We start from the raw sequence: 24,985 nt of genomic DNA, 5'->3' as shown, positions 1-24,985 counted from the left end.
TAAATTAGACTTGACATGCACAAAACTGCAAGGTGACAGACGAAACGCAGTAACGATCTAGACCAAGGGTGTCAGACTCGGGTTGGTTCGCGGGCCGCTTTAACGTCAACTTGATTTCACGTGGGCCGGACTATTTTAGATATAATATTTGGATTTTCTTGTTTTATAAATGGATTAAAAGAACTGGATTAAAAGCTCTGAATATTCACTTTTTATAGCAATCGATTCATCCAAAATCTCAAAACCACCTGCGATGATTGTCCCATGAATACCATGAATATGGAAGTGAAAATTCTGAATCAGGAGGCGGCTTATATGAGGGGAATTGCAAAATTCAAAGACTAAGACAATTTTAACGGTGCGGCTTATACGCAGAGGCGGCTAATATGCGAGAAAATACGGCAGCCCTCGGCGACAATCTCACATATTGACATATAATATATATATATATATATATATATATATATATATATATATATATATATATATATATATATAGGTATATATACACATATACACATATACACATATACACATATACACATATACACATATACACATATACACATATACACATATACACATATACACATATACACATATACACATATACACATATACACATATACACATATACACATATACACATATACACATATACACATATACACATATACACATATACACATATACACATATACACATATACACATATACACATATACACATATACACATATACACATATACACATATACACATATACACATATACACATATACACATATACACATATACACATATACACATATACACATATACACATATACACATATACACATATACACATATACACATATACACATATACACATATACACATATACACATACACATATACACATATACACATATACACATATACACATATACACATATACACATATACACATATACACATATACACATATACACATATACACATATACACATATACACATATACACATATACACATATACACATATACACATATACACATATACATATATATATATATATATATATATATTACATTAACATGGATATGATCAGTCTCTTATTAAAAAAATCAAACTCAAACAAGGCAGGTTTGAATCCACCCTTCGGCGCAAACATGAACCAAAACACTCCAACTCAACTCGAACACAAGTGTATTCATATAAAGCTTTCACAAGGCACCAAAGAAGAAATCATAAGTCTTGTCTTTTGCTGGATTGTAACATAAGTTGCAGGAAAGTGTCTTCCTGAGGGCTAAATAAAAACAAGAAATATGGAGCTGAGGTGCGGGCAAAATAGGGTGTTATACGTCATCCGGCATCTCCGACAAAATTGCTCATCCAATCGAATCGGGAAGTGCTATGACTAGTTTTACGGCGCTGTTATTTTCAAATGGCTTATCTGCCATTTTATACACCATTTATGTGATCCAATGTGGCAGCGTAGTGAACGTGTTATTTGCAACACGTAGCGCGGCACGCGGACAAATGAAGACGACTGCGCCGCGGCGTCTGATCGCTTCATTTCCTCGCGGCGAGCTTTTTATGCGACACTCTATGAAATGCATCTACGCCCTTCGAGCTAAACGGACTGGAACACATTACATTGAACAAAATACACACAAACACAAAGTGCAGAAATACACGGTCATCTGAATTGCTGACGCATTCGGTAACATGACACAGTGACATCTACTGGGAAATATGATAGCTGCTGTGACTCCAATTTGAACCTAAAACGGAGGGTTATATACATTTTTTTTTAAAATTGTAACACCCAAAGTTAAATTTTAGTGTTGGTAATAGAAAATGTAGGGCTAGGGGACAAAGAGGTTTGTCGTCATTTTCATTCCCGTATTTTCTCGCATATAAGCCGTATTTGTAACTAAAAAAAATGACTGAATAATCAAGGGTACGGTTTATATGCGCACAAGAATTGCTATACTCTTTCACCAGTAGATTTCGACAAAGTAACATTTACCATTTGTTGGTTATTTTCTGTTTTGCAGTAAGAAAACAACCATTACTGGATGAATTACTAACTTCCTAATGATATTGACCCTAATAATGTGCTTTTGATTCATACAGTATCTCAGAAATACCCCGTTTGATGATTTTTCTTAAGCTTTTCCTTTCAAAGTAACACATTTGTACTCCCTATTAAAACCATGAATATGGAGGTGAACATTATGAATCATGGGGCGGCTTATACACGAGAAATTGTAAAATTCAACGATTTTAAGGCAATTTTAAGGGTAGGGATTATACGAGAGAAATAGTAAAATTCAACAATTTTAAGGCAATTTTAAAGGTGCGGCTTATACGAGAGAAATTGTACAATTCAACAATATTAAGGCAATTTTAAGGGTGCGGCTTATACGAGAGAAATTGTAAAATTCAACAATTTTAAGGGTACGGCTTATACGAGAGAAATAGTAAAATTCAACAATTTTAGGGCAATTTTAAACGTGCGGCTTATACGAGAGAAATTGTACAATTCAACAATATTAAGGAAATGTTAAGGGTGCGTCTTATACGGGATAAATTGCCAAATTCAAAAATTTTAAGGCAATTTTAAGGGCATGGCTTATATGCGAGGAGGCTAATATGATATTTTACTGTTAAACATGCCTGTGGTTGTATTATGACAAATTATGGAGTACAGGTTTGCTTGCAACAAAAACTAGTTTGCTAACATTTGTTCATTAGCTGTCAGTCCTCCCACTTCAAATGGATTGGACGTCTACAAGGTCGAAACACATTCCAATTTAAATCAGAAGGATGATCCTATGAAAGGATGCTTAACAGAAAGGAGCAAAATAAAAATCTGCCTAACATGCATTGGCGCTTTACACGCTACATTAACGCAAATTGAACTCTTTCTTGCGCCTTTCCTTTCTTCATCACCCTCGCTGCCGACCCTCCAATCCGACAGGGGCCAGGGATGGATCCATTTATCTCACCAGGATAATTCTTCGAGAGCTCACTACGGCTACGAGTGGTCACGCGTGTGTGGGCGGAGGGGTTGCTGCTTTCTCACGCAAAGGAATTTAACGCCGTCCATTAAATACTGCATGAGTTCTCCCCATTGGACTATTAGATTAATATGCCTCAAACCTCCAATATAAAAAAAACAACACTAAAAAAACCACCCTACATTGCCTTTTCTGCTGGGGATGTCAATTTAATGAGTCTTACCTATGTACATTATGTATACATTCACATGTCAGCATTTTTCAATCTATTTTTAGTGCCCTACTCGGGGGGTTTCTTGCGACAAGGTTTTTTTTTTTAAACACGGTACAGTATTTTCTGTAATATAGGTCACTTTTTTTCATAGTTTGGCTGGGTCTGCGACTTAATAATGTTCTTTTTTCACGCAGCCTGTAGTAATGTTGTTTTGAGGCTATAGCTATCTAAAAACTGTTTGTATTCTTCATTTTACTATTGTTACTTTAATGTCTTTGTTTTTGGTTTGTGAAAAATTAATAGTCTTCCCTCGATTATCGCGACTTCACTTATCGCGAATTAATTTCTTTGCAATTTTTTCTGCAATTAATTAATTTAAAAAGAAAAAAAATATTTGCAGAAAAAAATTGCAAAGAAGTGAATAATTAAAAATATATACATACATATATATATATATATATATATATATATATATGTATATATATTCTAATTAATTAATTGCAGAAAAAAATTGCAAAGAAGTGAATTTGCGATAACTGAAGTCGCCATAATCGAGGGAATATATGTGTGTGTATATATATATATATATATATATATATATATATATATATATATATATATATATATATATATATATATATATATATATAGTACAATTGAAGTGACTCCTTAGAAATACTAACACAAACATTATCGGTTTCTCCCAGGATCAAAGATAATTATATTCAAAAGATAATTATATAAATAATTGTTTAAAATGCACTATTTCATCAAAAAGAAAAGCGCAAAAAAGCCTGACAAATGGGTGACGTTTGTTGTAATAGACGGGAAACTGGTTAAGAAAGTGCATCTCAGAAAAAGGCAGCATTTTTCAGAAAATTGGAACAGGAAGGAACAGTTGATTAATTATGTTCAAATTCTAAATATGAGAATGTGTTTTCACCATTAAAAGCTAAAATTCACACTAAGCTTCTAAAAGGATGTTTGTCAAATAGCAATCTGACGTTTTTAAGTTTTTTTATTACATCTACATTCTGTCTCTCACCATAAAATTGCAGACCTTTCTTACACTTAAGTGGAATAACATAAAACCTTTTCTTCTGACGGACAACATTCTGAGAATTCAACTGTGAAAAACTGTGTCTAGACATTAAAAGCACAAAGACTGACCTGGTTGGAGTAGCGCATGCTAACGTTGCGTTGGTCCTGACGAGGAACATAGCGATGAATGGGGTCGATGTCCTTGGGGCTGATCAGTTCGTCAACTTGGACACACAAACGAGGACAAAACGTTGACACATTCTTAAACGCAAATCTGCCTAATTCACCCCAAATCTCATTAGATGATCAAAAATATCACACGACTTGCACAAACCTCCAAAATTATTCCAACCCATCAGACTTAAACAAATCCATCCAATCAAATTCCACTTCACACAACTTGTGAGACGATAGCAAACCTCTAGCGACTTCCGCTAATCTGCTACTCGGCCGCCACGTTGTAGCCATTCCGTATGGGGTCGATTGGTCGCCGTCTTTTGGTCGCGGTCTTTTGGTCGCCCCGACCGCGACAATGGGCGACCAAAAGACCGGCGACCAAAAGACCGGCGACCAAAAGACCGGCGACCAAAAGACCGACTACCAAAAGACCGGTGACAAAACAAGGTAAAACAACACGGTGTACGCATCAATAAAAGCCAACAATGGCCATGAGCAGTTTCACTGAGCCGGCGTGTGAGTGTAGAAGACTTTGTATGTACATGCGTTGTCCCTTTAAGAAGCTACGTCAGTCAGGGTCTTAACAAGTTCTCCAACAAAAAAACAATAAAAGTCCGGGAAATTTGGAGCTTTTCTTTAGCCTAATAATTACTAGGGCATTAAGTATGACTAAATAGTCATTTGCAGTTTGTATTTAGGGAATTTGAGCAAAAATTTAAATGGTAATTATCACTTACCTTCCGGGCGACCAATCGACCGTGTACCTAGCCATTCTCCCGCAAATCCATGAGTTATGTTAATCTTACCCAGAAGCTTGGCGATATTGAAGAGGGCTTGTCCCCATAGGAAAAGTTTGCCGTCGCGTCCCGAGTTGCTAGGGAAGCGCTTTTGGCTGCCGTGCTGTTTCTGCTCGGCTTCCACAAAGTCGGCGGGCACGTAGTAGTACTTGGGCACCACGGCGTAGCCTAGAGTGACAGCCCAGTCAGTCGCTGAGGCATGTGTTCCGTAGATTTGATCTGACGAATTGTCTCGCTCAATGAGCGCCGTGGGGCTACTTGCCCTCGTAAGACTGAAAGATGATGGGCTCCAGGAGGTCCTGGTACTCTTTCACCTGGGCAAGGTTCCCTCTGAAGACCCCTGCAACAAAGAACCACGAGTACTTGAATAAAATGGCGGAAAGTTCTTCATCTATTCGCAGTTATCACCTTAGGTCACATGTGTCAAAGTGGCGGCCCGGGGGCCAAATCTGGCCCGCCGCATTATTTTGTGTGGCCCGGGAAAGTAAATGATGAGTGCTGACTTTCTGTTTTAGGATCAAATTCAAATGCAGAATATAGATGTATATTACATTTCCTGATTTTCCCTCTTTTAAATCAATAATTGTAATTTTTAAATCCATTTTTTCTGTGTTTTTAGTTCAAAAATCATTTTGTAAAATCTAAAAATATTTTTTTTAAAAAGGCTAAATAAACATTGTTTTAGATCTAGAAAAAAACTGAATATTCAGGGCTTTTAATCCAGTTCTTTTAATCCATTTATTAAAAAAATCTAAAAATTATATCTAAATGGTCCGGCACATGTGAAATCAAGTTGACGTTAAAGCGGCACGCGAACCAACCCGAGTCTGACACCCTTGGCTTAGGTAGTACTTTACTGGATTTGATAGATTGTACTTTGTGGAGTCAGAAACTGTTGGCCGTTTCTTTGTATGTCTTACGTTCAGTTTTACGATTGTGGCGATTTTAGTAGTTTCCTTTCCCAAAAATTAAATTATTGTATCAGAAAGTGGTTGATACACGTGTGGAAAATTGAGAATACACCGCCAATATTTTTTTTCCGTCTGACGAACCGTTGAACTTGCATACCTGTTTTTCCCATATTTTCTTACGTTTTTTGATCATTTCAAATTGTGTACGCTGTATGACAACTTTTTTTAAGTATGTTTTTTGGAAAACCGATCTCATTTTACTCATTTCGGATCGTCTCGGTCACTGGTAGCAGACGAAAATGTAATCGTCGGCTGTTAATATTGTCATGCTTTAAGCATAATATATAAATAGAGCGCGTCAGCAAGCAATGTACCCAAACAGTCAAGCTGTCAGCGTCATACAGCGACATCTACACAATCTTGAATTTAGTGCATACTGATTGGGCACCCCCGTCTACTTTGGAGAACTAGCTATTCGTCACCTTTTTTCATTTAGTCGTACGCCCTCTACTGGCTCCATCATATTTTTACTAACGCTGACCCACACGCAACATAAATATTTTTTTAAGTACAACTTCAATAGTCATGGTTTATTTTTGACAAGTCTGACAAAATCCCATCATTGAATTAGTGTATAAAAATCCGTCATAGTAAGACTTTTAACTTAAATGCCAATGAAGAAAGAAAGGGGAAAATAATCCTTTAAATTGCATTTCTCTTACTCTTATTTTTAGGCTATTCACTAAATTTCACACTTTGTTAAGTCCTCTAAATTCTGGGATGGAGCGGACTTGAGCCTCGGGCTGCCTGCGAGACATTCAAGGTATTGTTGCGAGGGGCTTACCGTCAATCATCATGAAGATGAAGAATATGGGAAACTCGCACTCGATCCCATCAAAGAGCTGCCAGGAGACACAAAAAGAAAGACGGACGGGAGAAAGGTCATATTGCTTTTCCATTTCAGCCAGGTTAGAAGATCCACCTCTGAAGATGAACTTTGGAAAGCCAAGACGAGTATCGTTTCGATTGGCTGTTTCACTGTGTAAAGTTCTACAAACATACCCCACCCATGCCACCACAAAGAAAGCTGCTGTAACGTCTTCGAAGTCCCGATTCTCATCTGAAGTCCGGTATGAAGGTGCAACCATGTGTGTGTGTGTGTGTGTGTGTGTGTGTGTTGTGTTGAAACTCCTCTGATTGGTCCAACAATAGATCATACAAGCTACTGTTCAATGTGTATGTTGCCTAACAAGTTGTTAATCGACCTGCAAGACAACACTAAAACCAATTGAAACGGTTTATGTGTACTGGACAGAAAACCAAAAACGCACCACCACTGTCAGATATTTAAAAAAACAAACGGCTGAACTTGGACAATATTGTTAAATACGCAGATTCCACCTTAGTTTGTAAAATCTTCCATCACAAAACTCCTCCTCTACTGCAAGATTTCTTCCTAAAAAAATCCAACACATCAACAATGGCTGGCTCTAGAGGTGACTGTGTAGTTCCCTTCAAACAAAGTGCATTTAGCAAAAGCAATCTGTTCATACCTGGAACTCAATACCAATTAACATATGGGAACTCCCATCTCTGAACCTCTTGGCCAATCATCTTAAAGCCTGGCTGTTAGACCAACAAAATTGCGATTACAATGCAGTCTAAAACTGTGCTACGTGTGTGTCACATATGTGTCATCATTTATCTTCAACCTACACAAGGATCTAAAGATAGAAATTAGCCCTCAGCTACAATCTTACATATATATGTACATGTTTGACACCACTGGTGTCACTATAATGTTAATCCAGTGATCAAAACCCAAACAACGGAAGTGCTACCTTCATTTCGGCAGGTTTGTAGTAGCGTCGATCCTGGTCCTCATTTGACGTACGATATCCGTCGCGGAGGAAGCGCTTGAAGCCGTACTTTCCACGCAACTTCCGGACGATTTTGTCCAGTGTCTGACTGTAGAGGGCGTCGTCATCCACGGCGAACGCCGGGTAGCTGATCGTGGGCAGTAAAGCTGCGTCTGTATTCTGCAAAAATAAGAATAAAACAAATTGTTGCCAAATGATCAAACTAAGATCTGGAAAAAGAGTGCAGTGTTTTTTTACACTTAATTACAGACATTAGACAAACAAAAAGCCTCGGATTTCCCTGGTTTGTCATGTTTATCCATTCGCGAAGGCTGGCGGTCGAATTGAATATTGAATCCCAATCCTCCACAGGCCAACGAGTCCAGAAGTTATATTGATATTTTAGTAATCTTGGTGGGTTTTTTTCTTGCTTTTCAACCTCCATATCATAGCGTCGAGGCGCTGAGCCGAGTTCCAGACACCCGCTGACATCTTGACGTTAGTCTGATGTGCGCAATTAACCTCTCATAGCTGTCGTCACGAGGCTTTCATTCCAAATCTGACGGGAGGGAATGAGGACGATGGGGAGGAAGAAGATGGGATTAAGATCATAGCTCCTCCAAAAAAAAAGGGAAGCGAGGAGACCTCCAAATGGAAGCACTTGAGCTTTTTTGGAGTCCATTCAGTGCTAAAATGCAGCAGGTTTCATCTCCGGGGGGAAAGGTTCATGAGCTCAATTGAACAGCTGCTAATTAATAGCGCCCCAGAGAGCACCCATATCTCAACCAAGTCCATTTAGTTGTTAAATCTCCAGTCCCCTGAGCTCTCCTTCTTCCAGATTTTTTTAAATTTTTAATCAGTGGTCCTCCACACTCCCGCTTTTTGCTAGTAATCTTTCATGAAGAACCCTAATTATTCAAATCAGACAAAAATGTGAGTTTCCCACAACAGTAGGAAATGATAACGAGTGAGCTCTATATAAAATAAAGGGAGCATCCAGAAATTGCTGAAAGATTATTGGTAGGGGTGAAAGTAGTGGTAGTGGTAGTGTTAGTGGTGGTGGTGGTGGTTATAGAGGTAGTGGTGGTCGTGGTGGTGGTTATAGTGGTGGTGGTGATGATGGTGGGTGGTGGTGATGATAGTGGTGGTAGTGGTGTATATAGGGGTGGTGGTGGTGGTGGTTAGTGGTAGTGGTGGTGGTGGTTATAGAGGTAGTGGTGGTGGTGGTTGTTATAGTGGTAGTGGTGGTGGGGGTGGTGGTTGTGTATATAGTGGTAGTGGTGGTGGTGGTGGTGGTTATAGTGGTAGTGGTGGTGGTGGTGGTGGTTATAGTGGTAGTGGTGGTGGTGGTGGTTATAGTGGTAGTGGTGGTGGTGGTTATAGTGGTAGTGGTGGTGGTGGTTATAGAGGTAGTGGTGGTGGTGGTTATAGAGGTAGTGGTGGTGGTTATAGTGGTGATAGTGGTAGTGGTTGTTATAGAGGTAGTAGTGGTGGTTGTTATAGAGGTAGTGGTGGTGGTGGTGGCGGTTATAGTGGTAGTGGTGGTGGTTATAGTGGTAGTGGTGGTAGTGGTGGTCGAGGTAGTGGTGGTGGTAGAGGTAGTTGTAGTGGTGGTTGTGATAGTGGTGGTAGAGGTAGTAGTAGTGGTGGTTGTGATAGAGGTAGTAGTAGTGGTGGTGGTGGTGATAGAGGTAGTAGTAGTGGTGGTGGTGGTGGTGGTGGTGATAGAGGTAGTGGTGGTGGTAGAGGTAGTAGTAGTGGTCGTGGTGGTAGTGGTGGTGGTGATTGAGGTAGTGGTGGTGGTGATGTTGGTGGTAGTGATAGTAGTGGTAGGAGTAAGAGTAAGAATTCAGAATAGGCCTCTGGAACATTTTTGACCGAGAGAGCCATAAACAATTGCTATTTTTAATCATAACACTTTGAAAGCCATATTTGTAATTTCAAACTAAAAACTCTCTCCATCTTACAGGTTAGCGGAGAGCCATATGCAGCCATCAAAACACCCACATGTTGCTCGCGAGCCATAGGTACCAAACCCGTGATTTAAAATATCTTTGTTTTGGCGATGTGTGAGGAAACAGGTTTACCTAGTGAAGACAAGTGATAGCACTCAATGTAACGGTCATTTTTCATGGGACCACTTCATACGCCAATTATTCATGAAATCTGCCACTGCGTGTAAAAGACGAAGTGGGGAAAAAAATCCATAGTCAGAAGATAGTAGGCCACGGAACTCTCTGTCACACAGAGGCATGAGTAATGTATGTGTCATGTAATAAATGTGATTGTTCATCTTGCTTACATTTCTTGACAACTATCATCTTCCATAGCAAACGGAACGGAATAGATGGAAATAATCCACAGTCAAGAAACAGTTCCTGCACATTTACCCATGCAAAGTCCTATAGACGGCGATGGATGTCCAATCCATTCAAGTTTGTCCCACCCAGCCAAAATGCAATGGCCTTCTATCGCCATTAACGGTAGCCAATGAGATTAGATAATTACTCTTCTCTTATTTATGATAACCAATATACAGTATACTAACGATCGCTTCAATTTCTGAATTTTCAGGTTTTGCAAACATACAATTGCATATACATTTCATACAAAATTGGTATCATTTTTAAAAGGTTTATCGTGGTTAGTAGTAGAGATTGGGGAACAAATTATGCTAATCCAATGTAAAGTGCTGCTCTATTTACGAAAAAAAAATTGTAAGTAGAGGTACCACTGTAACCAAAGGAGGCACAACAGTAGAAAATAAAACACTACTGAACAGAGAAAAATACAACAACATAAAAATAACCCGCATTTTATCTTCCATCCCATAGGAACATTAGTGGGTGGTCAGAGGACCGACGTGGGCGCACTCACGTGTGAGCGTGACTCCCTCGGCAGCAGCGAGCACAGCGTTTGTCTGTTTCGGTTGTGGGCGTCCAGGTCCACAAAGATCACCGACCAAGAGCAACCCTGAAGACACGTGCGCAGCGAATAAAAACTCACGTACAGAAAGGAACACTTTCTAAACACCAACCGACATGGTGCACAGCGTGGGAGCGTGTCAAGAGTCATCCAGTCGCTCAAAAACACCCTGTGCAGCACTTAAATGCCCGACAATCGATGCTTTTTACTGAGCAAGCATTCAAACGTTTGGAACTTTAAAAAAAAAAAAAAAACCTCACTCAGTGTTAAGCACTTTCTAATGTAAGTACAAATGCATTATGGATGTTTATTGCCTACGCGTTCTATTTTCGACTTCCCTACCCGTCAAAAAGTGTGACGAAGAGGGCTTTTAGTCAAATTGGTGAGGTATGCAAAGAGCAAAGGATTATGGGTCACATGCAGTTGACTGAGAAACTGGGAGAGAGAGAAAAGTGCTTCAATCAGTCAAACTCGGGTTGGTTCGCAGGCCGCGTTAACGTCAGTCAACTCGATTTCATGTGGGCCGGACCATTTTAGATATAATATTTAGATTTTTTTTAAATAAATGGATTAAAAGAACTGGATTAAAAGCCCTGAACATTCCCTTTTTATAGATGTAAAACAATGCTTATTTTGGATTGGATTGGATAACTTTATTCATCCCGTATTTGGGAAATTTCATTATCGCAGTAGCAAGAGGGTGAGAATACAGACACAGAAAAAGACATTTTAGGCATAAATAGATAGGTAATAAGTAAGTTAATAAATAAATGAATAAATACATAAATAAGAGTGTCGCTGAAATATATATATATATATATATACACACATATACACATATGTGTACATATACATGTACATACATGTATGTATATAAATATGCATATTTTAGCTTCTTTTATATATTTTTAGATTTTACAAAATGATTTTTGAACTAAAAACAGAAAAAATTATTAGAGAATGACAATTATTGATTTAAAAGGGGGAAAATCAGGAAATGTAATATATATCTATACTCTTCATTTTAATTTGATTCTAAAACAGAAAGTCGGCACTCATCATTTACTTTCCCGGGCCACACAAAATGATTCGGCGGGCCAGATTTGGCCCCCGGGCCGCCACTTTGACACGTGGTTTAGGCCAAGTATAAGCAGAATATGTCTTAAAAGTGGGTTTTTAAATGTAATTGTTGATTTTATTTTCAAGCATATTTTTTAAAATATGTTGTTATGTCAATTTCAATGATGTTTACGTGGATAAAACTACACGGAGCGTTTCATTTAGTTTGCTTTTCAATTTCACAATAAAACTGTTTGATTGATTAGATTGTTTGATGAAATTGTCATAATGTGAGCAAAACCAAAGTCATGCAATTTTTAGATTTAATTTCACAAAATGATTTAAATTATTGTGAAATACAAAATAATTGTTTTTGCTAACTAAATATTGAAAAAAAATAGCTTTGATTTGTCAATATTTGCATTGTCTGTAACAAAAAAATTGAAAAAAATCAATCAATAAAATGACAAACAGACGGACGGCCTCAGATCAATTTTTCTAATAATGAGAATACTAAAAAGTGGACATAAAAAAACAAAAAAACACTTTCCCTCACATTCACATCACACAAAGACGATGGGAAAATGAAAAATTCACAAGCCACGATGATATCACCCGCTGCTGCGAGACAGTCAACTGGGAAATCAGCACCGGAAGACATTATTAATACAGAAACCAAGAACTGACTCCATTTTTCTTTGCTCCGTGACTAGAATTTTAAATATATTATGTAACTACAGTACATTAGTGCTGCATATGCTAGTCACAACCATGTCATGATACATTAAAACCACATGCAAAATCATCTAAATAAGCTACATTAAATGTTACAACTCTAATAAATAATACATACCTGATTTCCAAACAGGTTAAATCCATTGATAGCCTCCAAAGCAGCTTTGGCCAGCCCGACGGAACTGTACAGAACAATTTTATCTTTATTAATAGTGACCCATTACCACAATGCATTAAACGAGACTACAAATGTTTAAAATAAATAAATAAAAAAAGACCAGTAGGGAAATGATCTAAAGTGGAAATTTTAGCAAAAAAAATTCAGATTTCAACCTTTAGAACAGGAGTGTCTAAAGTCTAAACTTTTATCTTGGAGGGCCTTGTTCAAAAAAATTTAAATATGCAAAGTCCAACGTAAAATACCTATTTTCCAATCTTTGGCGAACAAAGAGAACAATTGCTATTGACGCCAATAGACGTCCAAAAGGAGCTGAAAGCACTCAATCTATTGTCGTCTATAGCAGTCAAAGTGTTAAGTGCTTAGCGCCATCTGGTATTAACGCTGAGAAGTGCAATGCAGGTTGAATTTAAGCCGGTTGTGCGGGCCGTATTCTTTACATTTTCATCATTTGCTGTGGGCCCATAAAAACGGGGACTATTTACGTTATTTTTCCGTTTATCGTCGGAAAAATTCCCACCGACCTTGAATGCAACTCAGTGCTGCCATTGTTGTATTTGCTGCCTCGCTCCCACATGCCATAGTCCGGCACCCTGTAAGCTCTTTCCACGCAGAACACCAGGTTCTGGATGAAAGCGACCTGCAACAACATCAGACAAAAAAAAATGGAAATAGACTTACACTTGAATCGAGCCTTTTTACCTCCAAGGCACTCAAAGCACTTCATCTTCAGCATCTAGGCCACGTGTCAAAGTGGCGGCCCGGGGGCCAAATCTGGCCCCCCGCATCATTTTGTGCGGCCCGGGAAAGTAATTCATGAGTGCCGACTTTCTGTTTTAGGATCAAATTAAAATGAAGAGTATAGATGTATATTAAATTTCCTGATTTTCCCCCTTTTAAATCAATAATTGTAATCTTTTAATCCATTTTTTTCTGTGTTTTTAGTTCAAAAATCATTTTGTAAAATCTAAAAATATATTAAAAAAGCTCAAATAAATATTGTTTTAGATCTATAAAAAACTGAACATTCAGGGCTTTTAATCCAGTTCTTTTAATACATTTATATAAAAATTCTATATATTATATCTAAAATGGTCCGGCCCACGTGAAATCAAGTTGACGTTATAGCGGCCCGCGAACCAACCCGAGTCTGACACCCCTGATCTAGGTGGAAGGATAGCGAAACGACGTGGGAGCAGGGAATCAAACGCACACACTCTGGGTTAGGGAGCAACTACTCTTCCACTGATTAACTGAATAGATTTTTTTGATATGTGTACTTGGGGTTTTGGATTATGTGTTTCGTCTATTGTGTCCCTCATGGTGTGTGTATTTAGTAATCAACCCTTGTCACTCTATTTAACCCTGTGTGTTTGCGAGTCTTTGTCGGATCGTCTGCTTCACCCTGATTTGTCTACGTTACTCGATGGACTATGCCAGGTTTGGTTTTTGTCATTTAAATTTTAAGTCCTTGTTATTTTCCCTGGCACCCCTCCTGCCTTAGTTATTAAAGTTTTTGGTAGAGCACTCCACTTCCACGTCCTTGATTGGTTCCCTGCATTTGGGTCCTTCCACGTTCCACGCCAGACGCCACACATAGCGTAAGTTTTTAGTTTCTAAATTTAAAAAAAAAAGTAGACAACCTTGACATATGTATAATCTTCGTTAAAATTTTAGCTTTTAGCATTTTCTCTCATTTTTGTGTTTCTTCATGTTTCCTACAAAATTGGGACACAACGTATTTTTTTTGTTTCTAAATTTTAAAAAAAGTTTAAAAAAAGAGTAAACAACCTTGAAACATGTATAATCTTCATTTAAATTTTAGCTTTTAGCATTTTCTCTCATTATTATGTGTCTTCACGTTTCCTACAAAATTGGGACACAATGTAAATTTTTTGTTTCTATTTTTTTTTTGTTTTTAAAGAATAAACAACCTTGACATATGTAAAATCTCCATTTAATTTTAGCTTTTAGCATTTTCTCTCATTTTTGTGTGTCTTCACATTTCCTACATTTGGGACACTGATCCATTTTAAAAGCTTTAGTTGTTAGTTTTGTGAGCACCCTGTAACAAATTAGAGAATTTACATATAAAGTACACCTCTACTTACGAAATTTTCAACTTACGAAAACAGTTCTGGAACCAATTAATTTTGCAAGTAGAGGTACGACTGTATCAGGGACAAACGGAGTAGCTACATGCCTTAGAAAGGGTGCCGTAGCTGAGTCATACGCAAACAAAAAATATGTATAAAGTGCAAAGCAACAGGGAGAAAAAAAAACAATAAAACTCAAGAGGAAAAACACAAAAGTGTCTCGAAGGCTTTTCGTGGAAACGTGTGTTTGCACTTGAATGATTGAAGATGTAATCTAAAATGACAAAGCTGCAGGGAGAAGCAGAAAGCAGGATTGGGAGGGGGGGGCGGGGCTTGTACAAGTGTATATTTGTCTTGGTGTTTCGGCCTTTGCTAATGTGACACAGTGTGTATTAGTGCAACTTTACTGACATCTCGCCTTATTTCTCGTCCTATTGTGCAAGAACAATTGGCGTGAGAAATAACGGCGTCATCTCGTATGTCAATTAAGGTACAAGCCATAAAATGGCTGGCCGCCAATGTTTTTATTCTGCTTATTTCTATTTCGTGAGGTAGACATTCACATGAATAACTGCTGGGGGGGAAAAAATCACATTAAATCAGACCATCGGTGCATTGCGGAGCGTATGGTGGACTTGTTTATTTTGCTGAGCAAAATGATTGCATTAATCATGCGGCACAAATATTTATGACTGAGCATTCCATAGTTTTGTTTTTTTTGTTTTTGAAGTGTGGAATATTTTTAGTGCTTTTGTTTGTTTATATTGTGGAAATAAATGGCTGGCATCAGGCATTTCGTGATGTGTCACTTTATAAGACAGAGGAGGTTGTAAAAGATTCTATTTCTGTTATCCCGTGACAGTGTTCGACAAAGTGTTTTGTTGACATTTGTCGTTTCAATTGGGTTATTCAGTTTATTTGGTAACATTATTTGACAGTAAGACAGTAAGTCATAATTATGCAAATGAGTGCCTCAAGATCCGAAAACAAGATCCAAGTTACGAAAACGTCAATAACAAAAAATTCCAAAATTAGACCCAATTTTCTGCCAATAACTCAGAGATTCAGCACTCACAAATCATCAATTTAACCTTACTATACATTTAACTTACTGTATCTACTCGCATATAAGCCCCACCCTTCAAATTGCCTTAAAATCATTGAACTTGACAATTTCTCTCATATAAGCCGCCCCGTGATTGACAATTTTCACCTCCATATTCATGGTTTTAATAGGGAGTACAAATGTGTTACTTTGAAGGGAATTGAGTTTTTTCACTTTTTATGCAAGCTACACTTTTTTTTCTTGAATTTCATTCATAGACATCAAAATAAATTTAGTTTAGCGTTAAATCTTTTTATCTTTTCTGTATTTTGAAATAAATGACCGTATCAGCCGCATTGTCATGCGTTATGGCGTTTAGTGTTTGTCACCTTGCAGTTTTGTGCATGCCAAGTCTAATTTATGCGCATATAAGCCGTACCCCCTGATTCAGTCATCTTTTTTGCGACAAATATTGCGAAGAAATACAGTAACCATAAGAGCAGCACCAAAGAAAGGGAAATGAAACACATTCCCCCAGAGAGACACTTCTACCAAAGGTGGAAATACCGTCTCCGAATTGACAGATGTCAGTTATGATGACGCTCCGAGCACATTTGAATCACGTTGCTAACCAAAACCACATACAAGCAGGAACTAAGCACCCTTGAGTTGGCGCATACCTCATCGGTGTTGTAGATAATCTGCAGGCCGGAGCAGATCATCTCCACCAGGTACAGCAGGAACAGTGAGACAGCATCGATCTACGGAAAGCAGAATAACACAACATTCCGGTTCGTTTCAGATCTTCTAAAAAAAAAAAAAAAAAAAACTTGACTGTTCTACTCGCGTTAACGTGGAAGCTCCCATCGTTCATGTGTGTTTACATTGAACTAACCTGCAGGTGGTGGTATTCGTCATAGGTGTGGATCTCGTCACCCGTGTCCACGTTGAACATGGAGTGAAGACATTTGGAGGGGCTGGGGTCCTGCTTGAACTGCTCCACCTAGACGCCCAAAAAAAATCTCCATGTAAAAAGATCTCTTGGTGAATAGGAAAGCAGAACACTCAAGATGGAAGATCTCGTGTAAAATTGCAATCGCTTAATGCAGTGGTGTCAAACATGCCGCGCGCGGGACGGAAGCGGCATGCTATAGGGCAAGGGTGTCAAACTCGGGTTGGTTCGCGGGCTGCAATAACATCAACTCGATTTCATGTGGGCCGGACCATTTTAGATATAATATTTAGAGTTTTTTATTTTTATCGGATTATAAACACTGGATCAAAATCCCTAAATATTCAGTTTTTTTATAGATATAAAACTGTTTATTAGATTTTTTTTGTTAGTAAGGGAAAACATCTAATAATCATTTGTTTTTCATTTCATATGGAAACATTTTTTAAAAATTATATTCAATATTAAAGTGGAAAACCGAAAATATTTGTATATATTTATTTTTAGATTTTACAAAATGCTTTTTGACCTAAAAACACACAAAAAAAAAGGATAAAAAATTGCAATTATTGATTTAAAAAGGGGAAAATCAGGAAATTAAAATACATCTATAATCTTCATTTTAATTTGATCCTAAAACAGAAAGTCAGCACTCATGATTTACTTTCTCGGGCCGCACAAAATGATGCGGCGGGCCAGATTTGGCCCCCGGGCTGCCACTTTGACACCTGTGCTATAGGGGGTCCGATTCGGGGGTGTTCTGCCGGGTTTTGTAGCTCATTCATACTGTACATGTGGAATCAAATGCATTCATTTTTTTTCAACATGGGCGCTGTAAAATTTGAATTTTGTAAGTTATTTCATAGTGTTTACAATATTGCGCTTTGCTCAATTTCTTATCTGCAGTCATGTTCATTGTTACCCCCCCCCCCCCCCCCCCACCTTCAATGGCAGCCAGACTGTTAACAAGGAACCTTAAAATGTCCAAAAAAACCAGGAAAATTACCTGGAAATGGCCAAAAATCTGTAAAAATTGAATTGAATGCATTTATTGTCATTATACATGTATAATGAGATTTAAAGCTCCATCCCAAACAGCAAATAAATGCCCAAAACCAATAGGAAATGATTCAAAATGGACCTTTAAGTACCCTAAAATGACAAGGAAGTGACAGAAAATTGGCTCACTGCCTGCCATTGATAATAATAGAAGTCCAATTCACTTAAACTGGCGGTGGATGCTCATCTTTCAGGGGTGTCTAGCGCCATCAATGGCGGCCATTAAGTTACCTTTTTGGGCCAAAAATAAACCCGGCTCACATTTTTTGTGTCGACGGAAAAAAAATTGTAAAAAGGGTGGGCTGAGTGAAAGGAATCTTCCAACTGAAGATGTTCCAGGTGAGGTTACTGTGCTTTCTGAGCAAAAATCTGCACGTAGCTAGGCGAGTGCCTTTATCTACGAGCGACACGAAATCGCAGCTGGGCCGCCAGCCGTTATAAATAATTGGGCCTTTGTCCCATTTTTACCTCATTTGTTTCCCCTCTTGCTGGTTCTCACTTCATCATCTGAGAAGCAGTTTTCTCATCCACCATCCTCCTTTTTTGGTCTCTACAACTCGCCATCATCACTTTTCCTTCTCCAGCTGAAAGCTAACTTTTGTCTTCTTCAAAATCAGTGCAAAAATCTTCCAGCGACATAGGGCAGTTTTTTATATTTTTTAACTATGCAATGGTTTTTAACTTAACTCCTAATTCTTGAATAGTTTGTTTTTAAACCGCTGCATTACTATTTCCTATCACACATGATTTAATAAATCAAAATCAAAAGCCGTTTTTGTCATCATACACAGCTGCGTATAACGAAATTGGTGGTGCTACTCCACAAAGTGCGTTTTCCCAGTAAAAATAAACATAAGTAATATAAAAATATAACTTAGTGCCTAGCGAGTTAGTCATCCGCCTGCAAGACAACACTAAAACCAACTGAAACCGTTTATAAGCAAGCTCTAAAACACAGGTGTCAAAGCGGCGGCCCGGGGGCCAAATCTGGCCCGCCGCATCATTTTGTGTGGCCCGGGAAAGTAAATTATGAGTGCCGACTTTCTGTTTTAGGATCGAATTAAAATGAAGATTATAGATGTATGTTAAATTTCCTGATTTTCCCCCTTTTAAATCAATCATTGTAATTTTTTAATCCATTTTTTTCGGTGTTTTTAGTTCAAAAATCATTTTGTAAAATCTAAAAATATATTTTAAAAAAAGCTAAAATAAACATTGTTTTAGATCTATAAAAACTGAATATTCAGGGATTTTAATCCAGTTATTTTAATCCATTTATTTTAAAAAATCGAAATATTATATCTAAAATGGTCCGGCCCACGTGAAATCAAGTTGACATTAAAGCGGCCCGCGAACCAACCCGAGTCTGACACCTTTGCTCTAAAAGTATTGTACAAAAAAACAAAAACGCACCACCAACGGCCGGTTATATAAAAAAAACACTAACGCCTGAACGTGGACATTACTATTAAATATGCAGATTCCAACTTAGTTTACAAAATTTTTCAAGACAAAGCTCCTCATCCACTGCAAAATTTTGTACCAAGAAATTCCAACACATCAATAATGGCTGGCTCTAGAGGTGACTGTGTAGTTCCCTTCAAAAAGAGTGCTAAATTAGCCAAAGCATCTTCTCTCTTCATACCTGGAATTCAACCCCAAATAACGACTACTAACCTTATGAGCCTGCCTCATGTAGCAGTAGAGAATTCCTCTCATGCACTTGATGGCCGAGTGCTCCAGTTCGTGAGTCCGTCCCATGTCATCGTCGATGCGTCTGTAGCCCCCAAAACAACAGATTTTTTAGGACCTGAGTACAAGTCGCACTATCCCAAAAAAATAAAAATAAACGGGGCAAAAAACGTTATTTTGAATTATTGTATCCGAAACCAAGAACGAACACATGTTAAAGTAACAATTGTAAAAATGGAGAATAACAGGCAAAATAATTATCTGTTAAGATAACTGTTTTTCCGGTAATTATAGCCTTAAAATGAACAAAACCACAAAAATAAATAAATAAAATATGTATAGAAGGCTGTCTGTGGTAAAAGACTATATATATGGGGAAAACTCGAGGTCACCCTCCATTTATATATATATATATATATATATATATATATATATATATATATATATATATATATATATATATATATATATATATATATATATATATATATATATATATATATATATATATATATATATATATATATATATATATATATATATATATATATATATATATATATATATATATATATATATATATATATATATATATTTATATATATATATATATATATATATATATATATATATATATATATTTATATATATATATATACATACATATACATACATATACATATATATACATATATATATATACATACATATATATACATACATATACATATATATATACATATACATATATATATACATATATATATATATATATATATATATATACACATATATATACACATATATATATATATATATACATATATATATATATATATACATATATATGGGTCATTTTCACATAATTCAGCAAATAACGGTAAAGATATGGCCCTGGACTTTCCCTTTATGTGTTACAAAGTTATAAAAATTAATTACTACTGCTTTGTTTGCCACATATTATACTACATTTGGCACCAATTTTAAGAGAAATCTATTTGAGACACAAATACATTGAGAGCCAGTTTATGTTGAATTTGTCCACTCCGTTAGATGTCCAGAATCTAGTGTCACAGTTTATAGGAATGAAAAGTCGGGTTATGATTTATTTGTTTGTCTCTATTTAGAATGTGTTGTTTAGATTTGTTTCAATAGTATTTTCACTCAAGTTGTCTTTGAGAAAAATGCAAAAGAATTGCAACTGCAAACAGTTTTACTGATGTACCTTTCATATCAGTTAGTGTGTCTTTACCGTTATCACATGAGAAATACACCAAAAAATTCACAGTAAATACACCAGGTGGCTGGTGTGGGAGAAGTACCAGGATGTTGTCAGCCATATTGTCAACGCCAGCTAAGCAGAAGCCATGAGAATGAAACTAAAACCAAGGTAAGGACCATACCTGTGAAATGTCGTAACAATTCCATGTCTTTACCGATGTCCTAAAAACTTGGTGAACATAATTACTTTGCTTTTTAATGAACTGGGCATGGTGTATGCATGCAGAACACTATCATTTACTGAGTGCCAAGAAATACCATCTACCAATGTCAAAGGCTGAGGTGGAATGTTGTGTCTTTACCGTTAATAAATTTTGTCTTTACCGTTGTATGTTTAGAAACTGTGCTGTCTGCAAGAAATACATCAAAAAGATCTACAGGGATGGAACTGATGACATAAGGCAATCAAAGGAGCAAGTGTTATACCACGAATGGGAGAAGGGAGTAGAGACCAGAATGACAAATAATGGGCCAATTGATGTTGTTGTCATCCAGAAGAAAGAAAAATCTGTCACCATTGCGAAACTCTGTGATGACCTTGAGAAAGACCTTGTGGCTCTTATGGGGCACCAATATCGTATCATTCACCAGTACAAGGAGCTCAGACTAGTAAAATCCAGGTTAAATTTTAATTAATTATGTTTTCATTAAAGTTCCAGCTAAGATATTTCCAGGCAGTGCTAGTGTTGCTAATTAGAGATAATCAGAATGCTTGAATTGCATTTTGTAAATTATTCATTTTCTGAAAGTGTCTTTACCGTTATTTGCTGAATTATGTGAAAATGACCCATATACACATATATATACACATACATATATACATATATATATATATATATATAAACTGCACTTGAGTATTAGTCGCAGGCCCAGTGAAACAATGAAAAAAAAGTGACATATCGTACGGAAAATACGGTAATTTTCCCTGTCCAGGATTCCAGATGGAGGGAATATAACACTTTTAATACTTTAATAGCGTTTCTGTACCGAATATTGAGGCCAACATTGACAATTATTATTATTGCATCATGATTGTTGACATTTCAGTGGTTGACATGACAGTAAAATTGTGGCATCCTGCTCGTTCATTTTAATGTACTTGAACTGAGGAAATAAAATTGCATCTCGTTGAAGAAGTAACGACACACTGTGAGGCCGTCAGATGGGACTCATCTTAATTAAAAGCCAGTGACAGTTCTAATAGAAAGCGGGCGTGACTGATGGCAGCGATCTGCCGCCGGTCACATTGCGCTGGAGAATTCTATTTTTACCGTTCCTCTCCTTCTACTTATTTCCCTTCACATTTTTCTTCTAGCCTTCCTTTCTTCATCAGTTCTCATGACTCTTTTAGTTTGCTTTTATCCTCATCTACCCTCCCTAAAATAACCACGAAAGAAAGGTCCAGCACAGACTGCGTAAACACTGGCTGTGACTCGGCGCTAAAATAAATAAATAGATGAATAAATAAAACCACAGTACTGAACGTAGGTGTGTCCTAACTATAACCCGCTGGCCTTTTTTTTTTTATAGGCCTGTAAAAATTGGTATTGAAGGTTATAAACATCAAATCTATTTCAACTGTTGACATCGATAAAGTTATATAGAAAATATACAATGTGCTACATTGAGCTAGCTTGGGTGTGGTTTTCTGGTATTTAATTTGGGTTCTGGGACGTTTGGTTCAGCTGTGTGAATGTATAAATGGCAATACATTAATCCCGCAAATATCGCGGTTAATGTAGACCAAAAATGGCCAAAATAATTTAAAAAAAACTTAAAGTAGGATCACCCCTGTAATTACTACCATATTCCGTTTTTTAAATTGTTTTTTTTAATGTCATAAACGTTGGCACATAGACAAAATTGTTCATGATTAAAAATAACATTGGGTCACGAGTCATGGAGAAATACCGTATTTATTCGAGTATAACCCGCACCCGTGTATAACGCGCACCCATAATTTGTGACTAAAAATTGTTATCCATTTTTTTTGCACGGGTACTGGTAACTGGCAAATGCTGAACACGTCGCCGTGACAAAACATTTATTCAAAACATATGGTACGGAAACCTGGTAAAAAAAAACTACTACCAGTATGAAGACAATTTTCAAATGGAATTTACAATTTTAAATCCTTAAAGTCTAATTCATCATCGTAATATTTAATTTTTTTCAAAGTCTGATTCATCATCAACAGATTCACTAAACAATTAATTCCATTTTTCTTGAGCAGGTGCCACACTAACCTTTCCCTGGAGCGACTTGTTTTATTTTTACCCTCTAAACTTGCCAAAGGCTGTTTGGAGAGAGGTGGCTTTTGTAAAAGAAGGTAGATTATCGCCATCTGGCGGACAAAGACAGGTTTTACGTCTCCCATAATAACGGCTGCGGAGGGGACTTTTTCCACCAGGATTCGTGTATAACGCGAACCCAAACTTTACTTCAGATTTTGGGTGCAACATTTTACGTGTTATACTCGAATAAATACGGTAATCATTCATCGGTATGGCGTGATACTGACCGGTAGGCTAATGCTAACGCCCATGCTCCCGCCGCGCAGTAGAGGGAATCTCGCACTTTGGCCTCTTTGCATGTGGAGCAAGTCTTGATGGGGAACAAGCCGGTGGTGGGACTCTGGTAGTTGAGGATGGTGCTTTTAACTAATAAATGACAGAAGAAAAAAAAACTCAAGTCACTCAGCTGTTAAATTAACACGTATGAGGAGGAGTTACTGTAATTTGTCAGTGTCAACCAGCAAATCTAGTCAAGTCCAACTCTGATGCTTTTACACACTAATTAAGAGAACCTTGTCAAAGTGCACTAAAAAAATAAGATGAGCATCAACGAATGGTCAACACAAAGCTCCTCCTTTAGCGTTTTATATGTTTATCTTTCCTCTATTTTGAAATAAATGACCCTATCGGCCGTATTGTCTTGCATTATGGCGTTTCGTCTTTGTCACCTTGCAGTTTCGTGCATGTCAAGTCTAATTTGTGCGCATATAAGCCGTACCCTTGATTCAGTCATCATTTTTAGCGACATATACGGTATATGTATATGTTCATTAATGTGTACTGTCCCTTTATTAAATAAATCAAACTCAAAAGAAAATCAGTAAAGCCGAATAATCCATAATCCTCTTATTAATCGACACAATTTTCAAAGTAAATTTCCTCAACTTCAAAGCACTCTTTTTACTCCCTGTCACTTGTCGGCTTTTGTTTGGTGTGCCGCATCTTCCGCATCTCCCGTGCAGCGGAAGTGTGTGTTCAAAGCCTTCAAAATGGCTGTTTTAGTGCCACGTTATCTTGATGGACGTCATAATATCCCTCCCCAAAATCCCTTTATTTTGCATTTGGAGGATGTTTTCAAAACAAAAGACTTATTTTTTCCCCACCCCTGAACTGCTCATTTACGTCTCATGACTAAAATGACTTTACTAAATGACATTTTTGCTTTTTGTTCAGCGTATTATCTGATTATCCTTTCTCTATTTTGAAATAAATGACCGTATTGGCCGCATTACGTTATGGCGTTTCGTCTTTGTCACCTTGCAGTTTCGTGCATGTGCGCATATAAGGGGTACCCTTGATTCAGTCATCATTTTTTAGTTACAAATACGGCCTATTTGCGAGAAAATACCGTAAATCTTTGAGCAAAAAAGTTTGAGCACTGCTGTTTTAGTGTCCAAAGCCCTTATGTTAATCTTGTTGGCCATTTTTGTCTTGCGTGAGGTTATCGACCTTTCAATCAAATTCCTATGTCACTGTAAACGAACTTCAGGTTCCAACCTAATGTTGACCGAATTTCACTTTGACAGATAAAACTACATTCCCGAACTACTTTTTCACCCGGAGGACAATAGTGGATGTACACACGACGAGTCAATCAGAATGGAGTCATTGTGGACAGTTTTGCAGTCAAGCATCAAAGACAGACAGACACACGCAGACA

At 37.3% G+C, this 24,985-nt stretch overlaps 1 protein-coding gene across 4 annotated transcripts in view; it reads right to left on the bottom strand.

Moving 5' to 3' along the window:
* The window catches only part of phkb (phosphorylase kinase, beta), a 55,608-nt gene that overhangs the window by 26,397 nt on the left and 4,226 nt on the right, over nucleotides 1-24,985 (bottom strand). For all 4 annotated transcript variants that reach the window (XM_077588397.1, XM_077588388.1, XM_077588407.1 and 1 more), the window contains 12 exons: nucleotides 23,553-23,691; nucleotides 19,736-19,835; nucleotides 16,943-17,050; nucleotides 16,728-16,808; nucleotides 13,431-13,546; nucleotides 12,847-12,910; nucleotides 10,887-10,982; nucleotides 7,992-8,189; nucleotides 6,995-7,052; nucleotides 5,502-5,579; nucleotides 5,249-5,407; nucleotides 4,395-4,489 (listed from right to left, as the gene is read on the bottom strand). In XM_077588397.1, coding sequence (XP_077444523.1) covers nucleotides 4,395-4,489; nucleotides 5,249-5,407; nucleotides 5,502-5,579; nucleotides 6,995-7,052; nucleotides 7,992-8,189; nucleotides 10,887-10,982; nucleotides 12,847-12,910; nucleotides 13,431-13,546; nucleotides 16,728-16,808; nucleotides 16,943-17,050; nucleotides 19,736-19,835; nucleotides 23,553-23,691 — 1,292 coding nt within the window. The remainder of the gene's footprint in view (nucleotides 1-4,394; nucleotides 4,490-5,248; nucleotides 5,408-5,501; nucleotides 5,580-6,994; nucleotides 7,053-7,991; nucleotides 8,190-10,886; nucleotides 10,983-12,846; nucleotides 12,911-13,430; nucleotides 13,547-16,727; nucleotides 16,809-16,942; nucleotides 17,051-19,735; nucleotides 19,836-23,552; nucleotides 23,692-24,985) is intronic.

Source organism: Stigmatopora argus, chromosome 2, assembly GCF_051989625.1.
Source record: "Stigmatopora argus isolate UIUO_Sarg chromosome 2, RoL_Sarg_1.0, whole genome shotgun sequence".
Taxonomy (NCBI): domain Eukaryota; kingdom Metazoa; phylum Chordata; class Actinopteri; order Syngnathiformes; family Syngnathidae; genus Stigmatopora; species Stigmatopora argus.
Note: the sequence above shows the minus strand (reverse complement) of the source record. Positions and strands in the feature narration are given on the sequence as shown.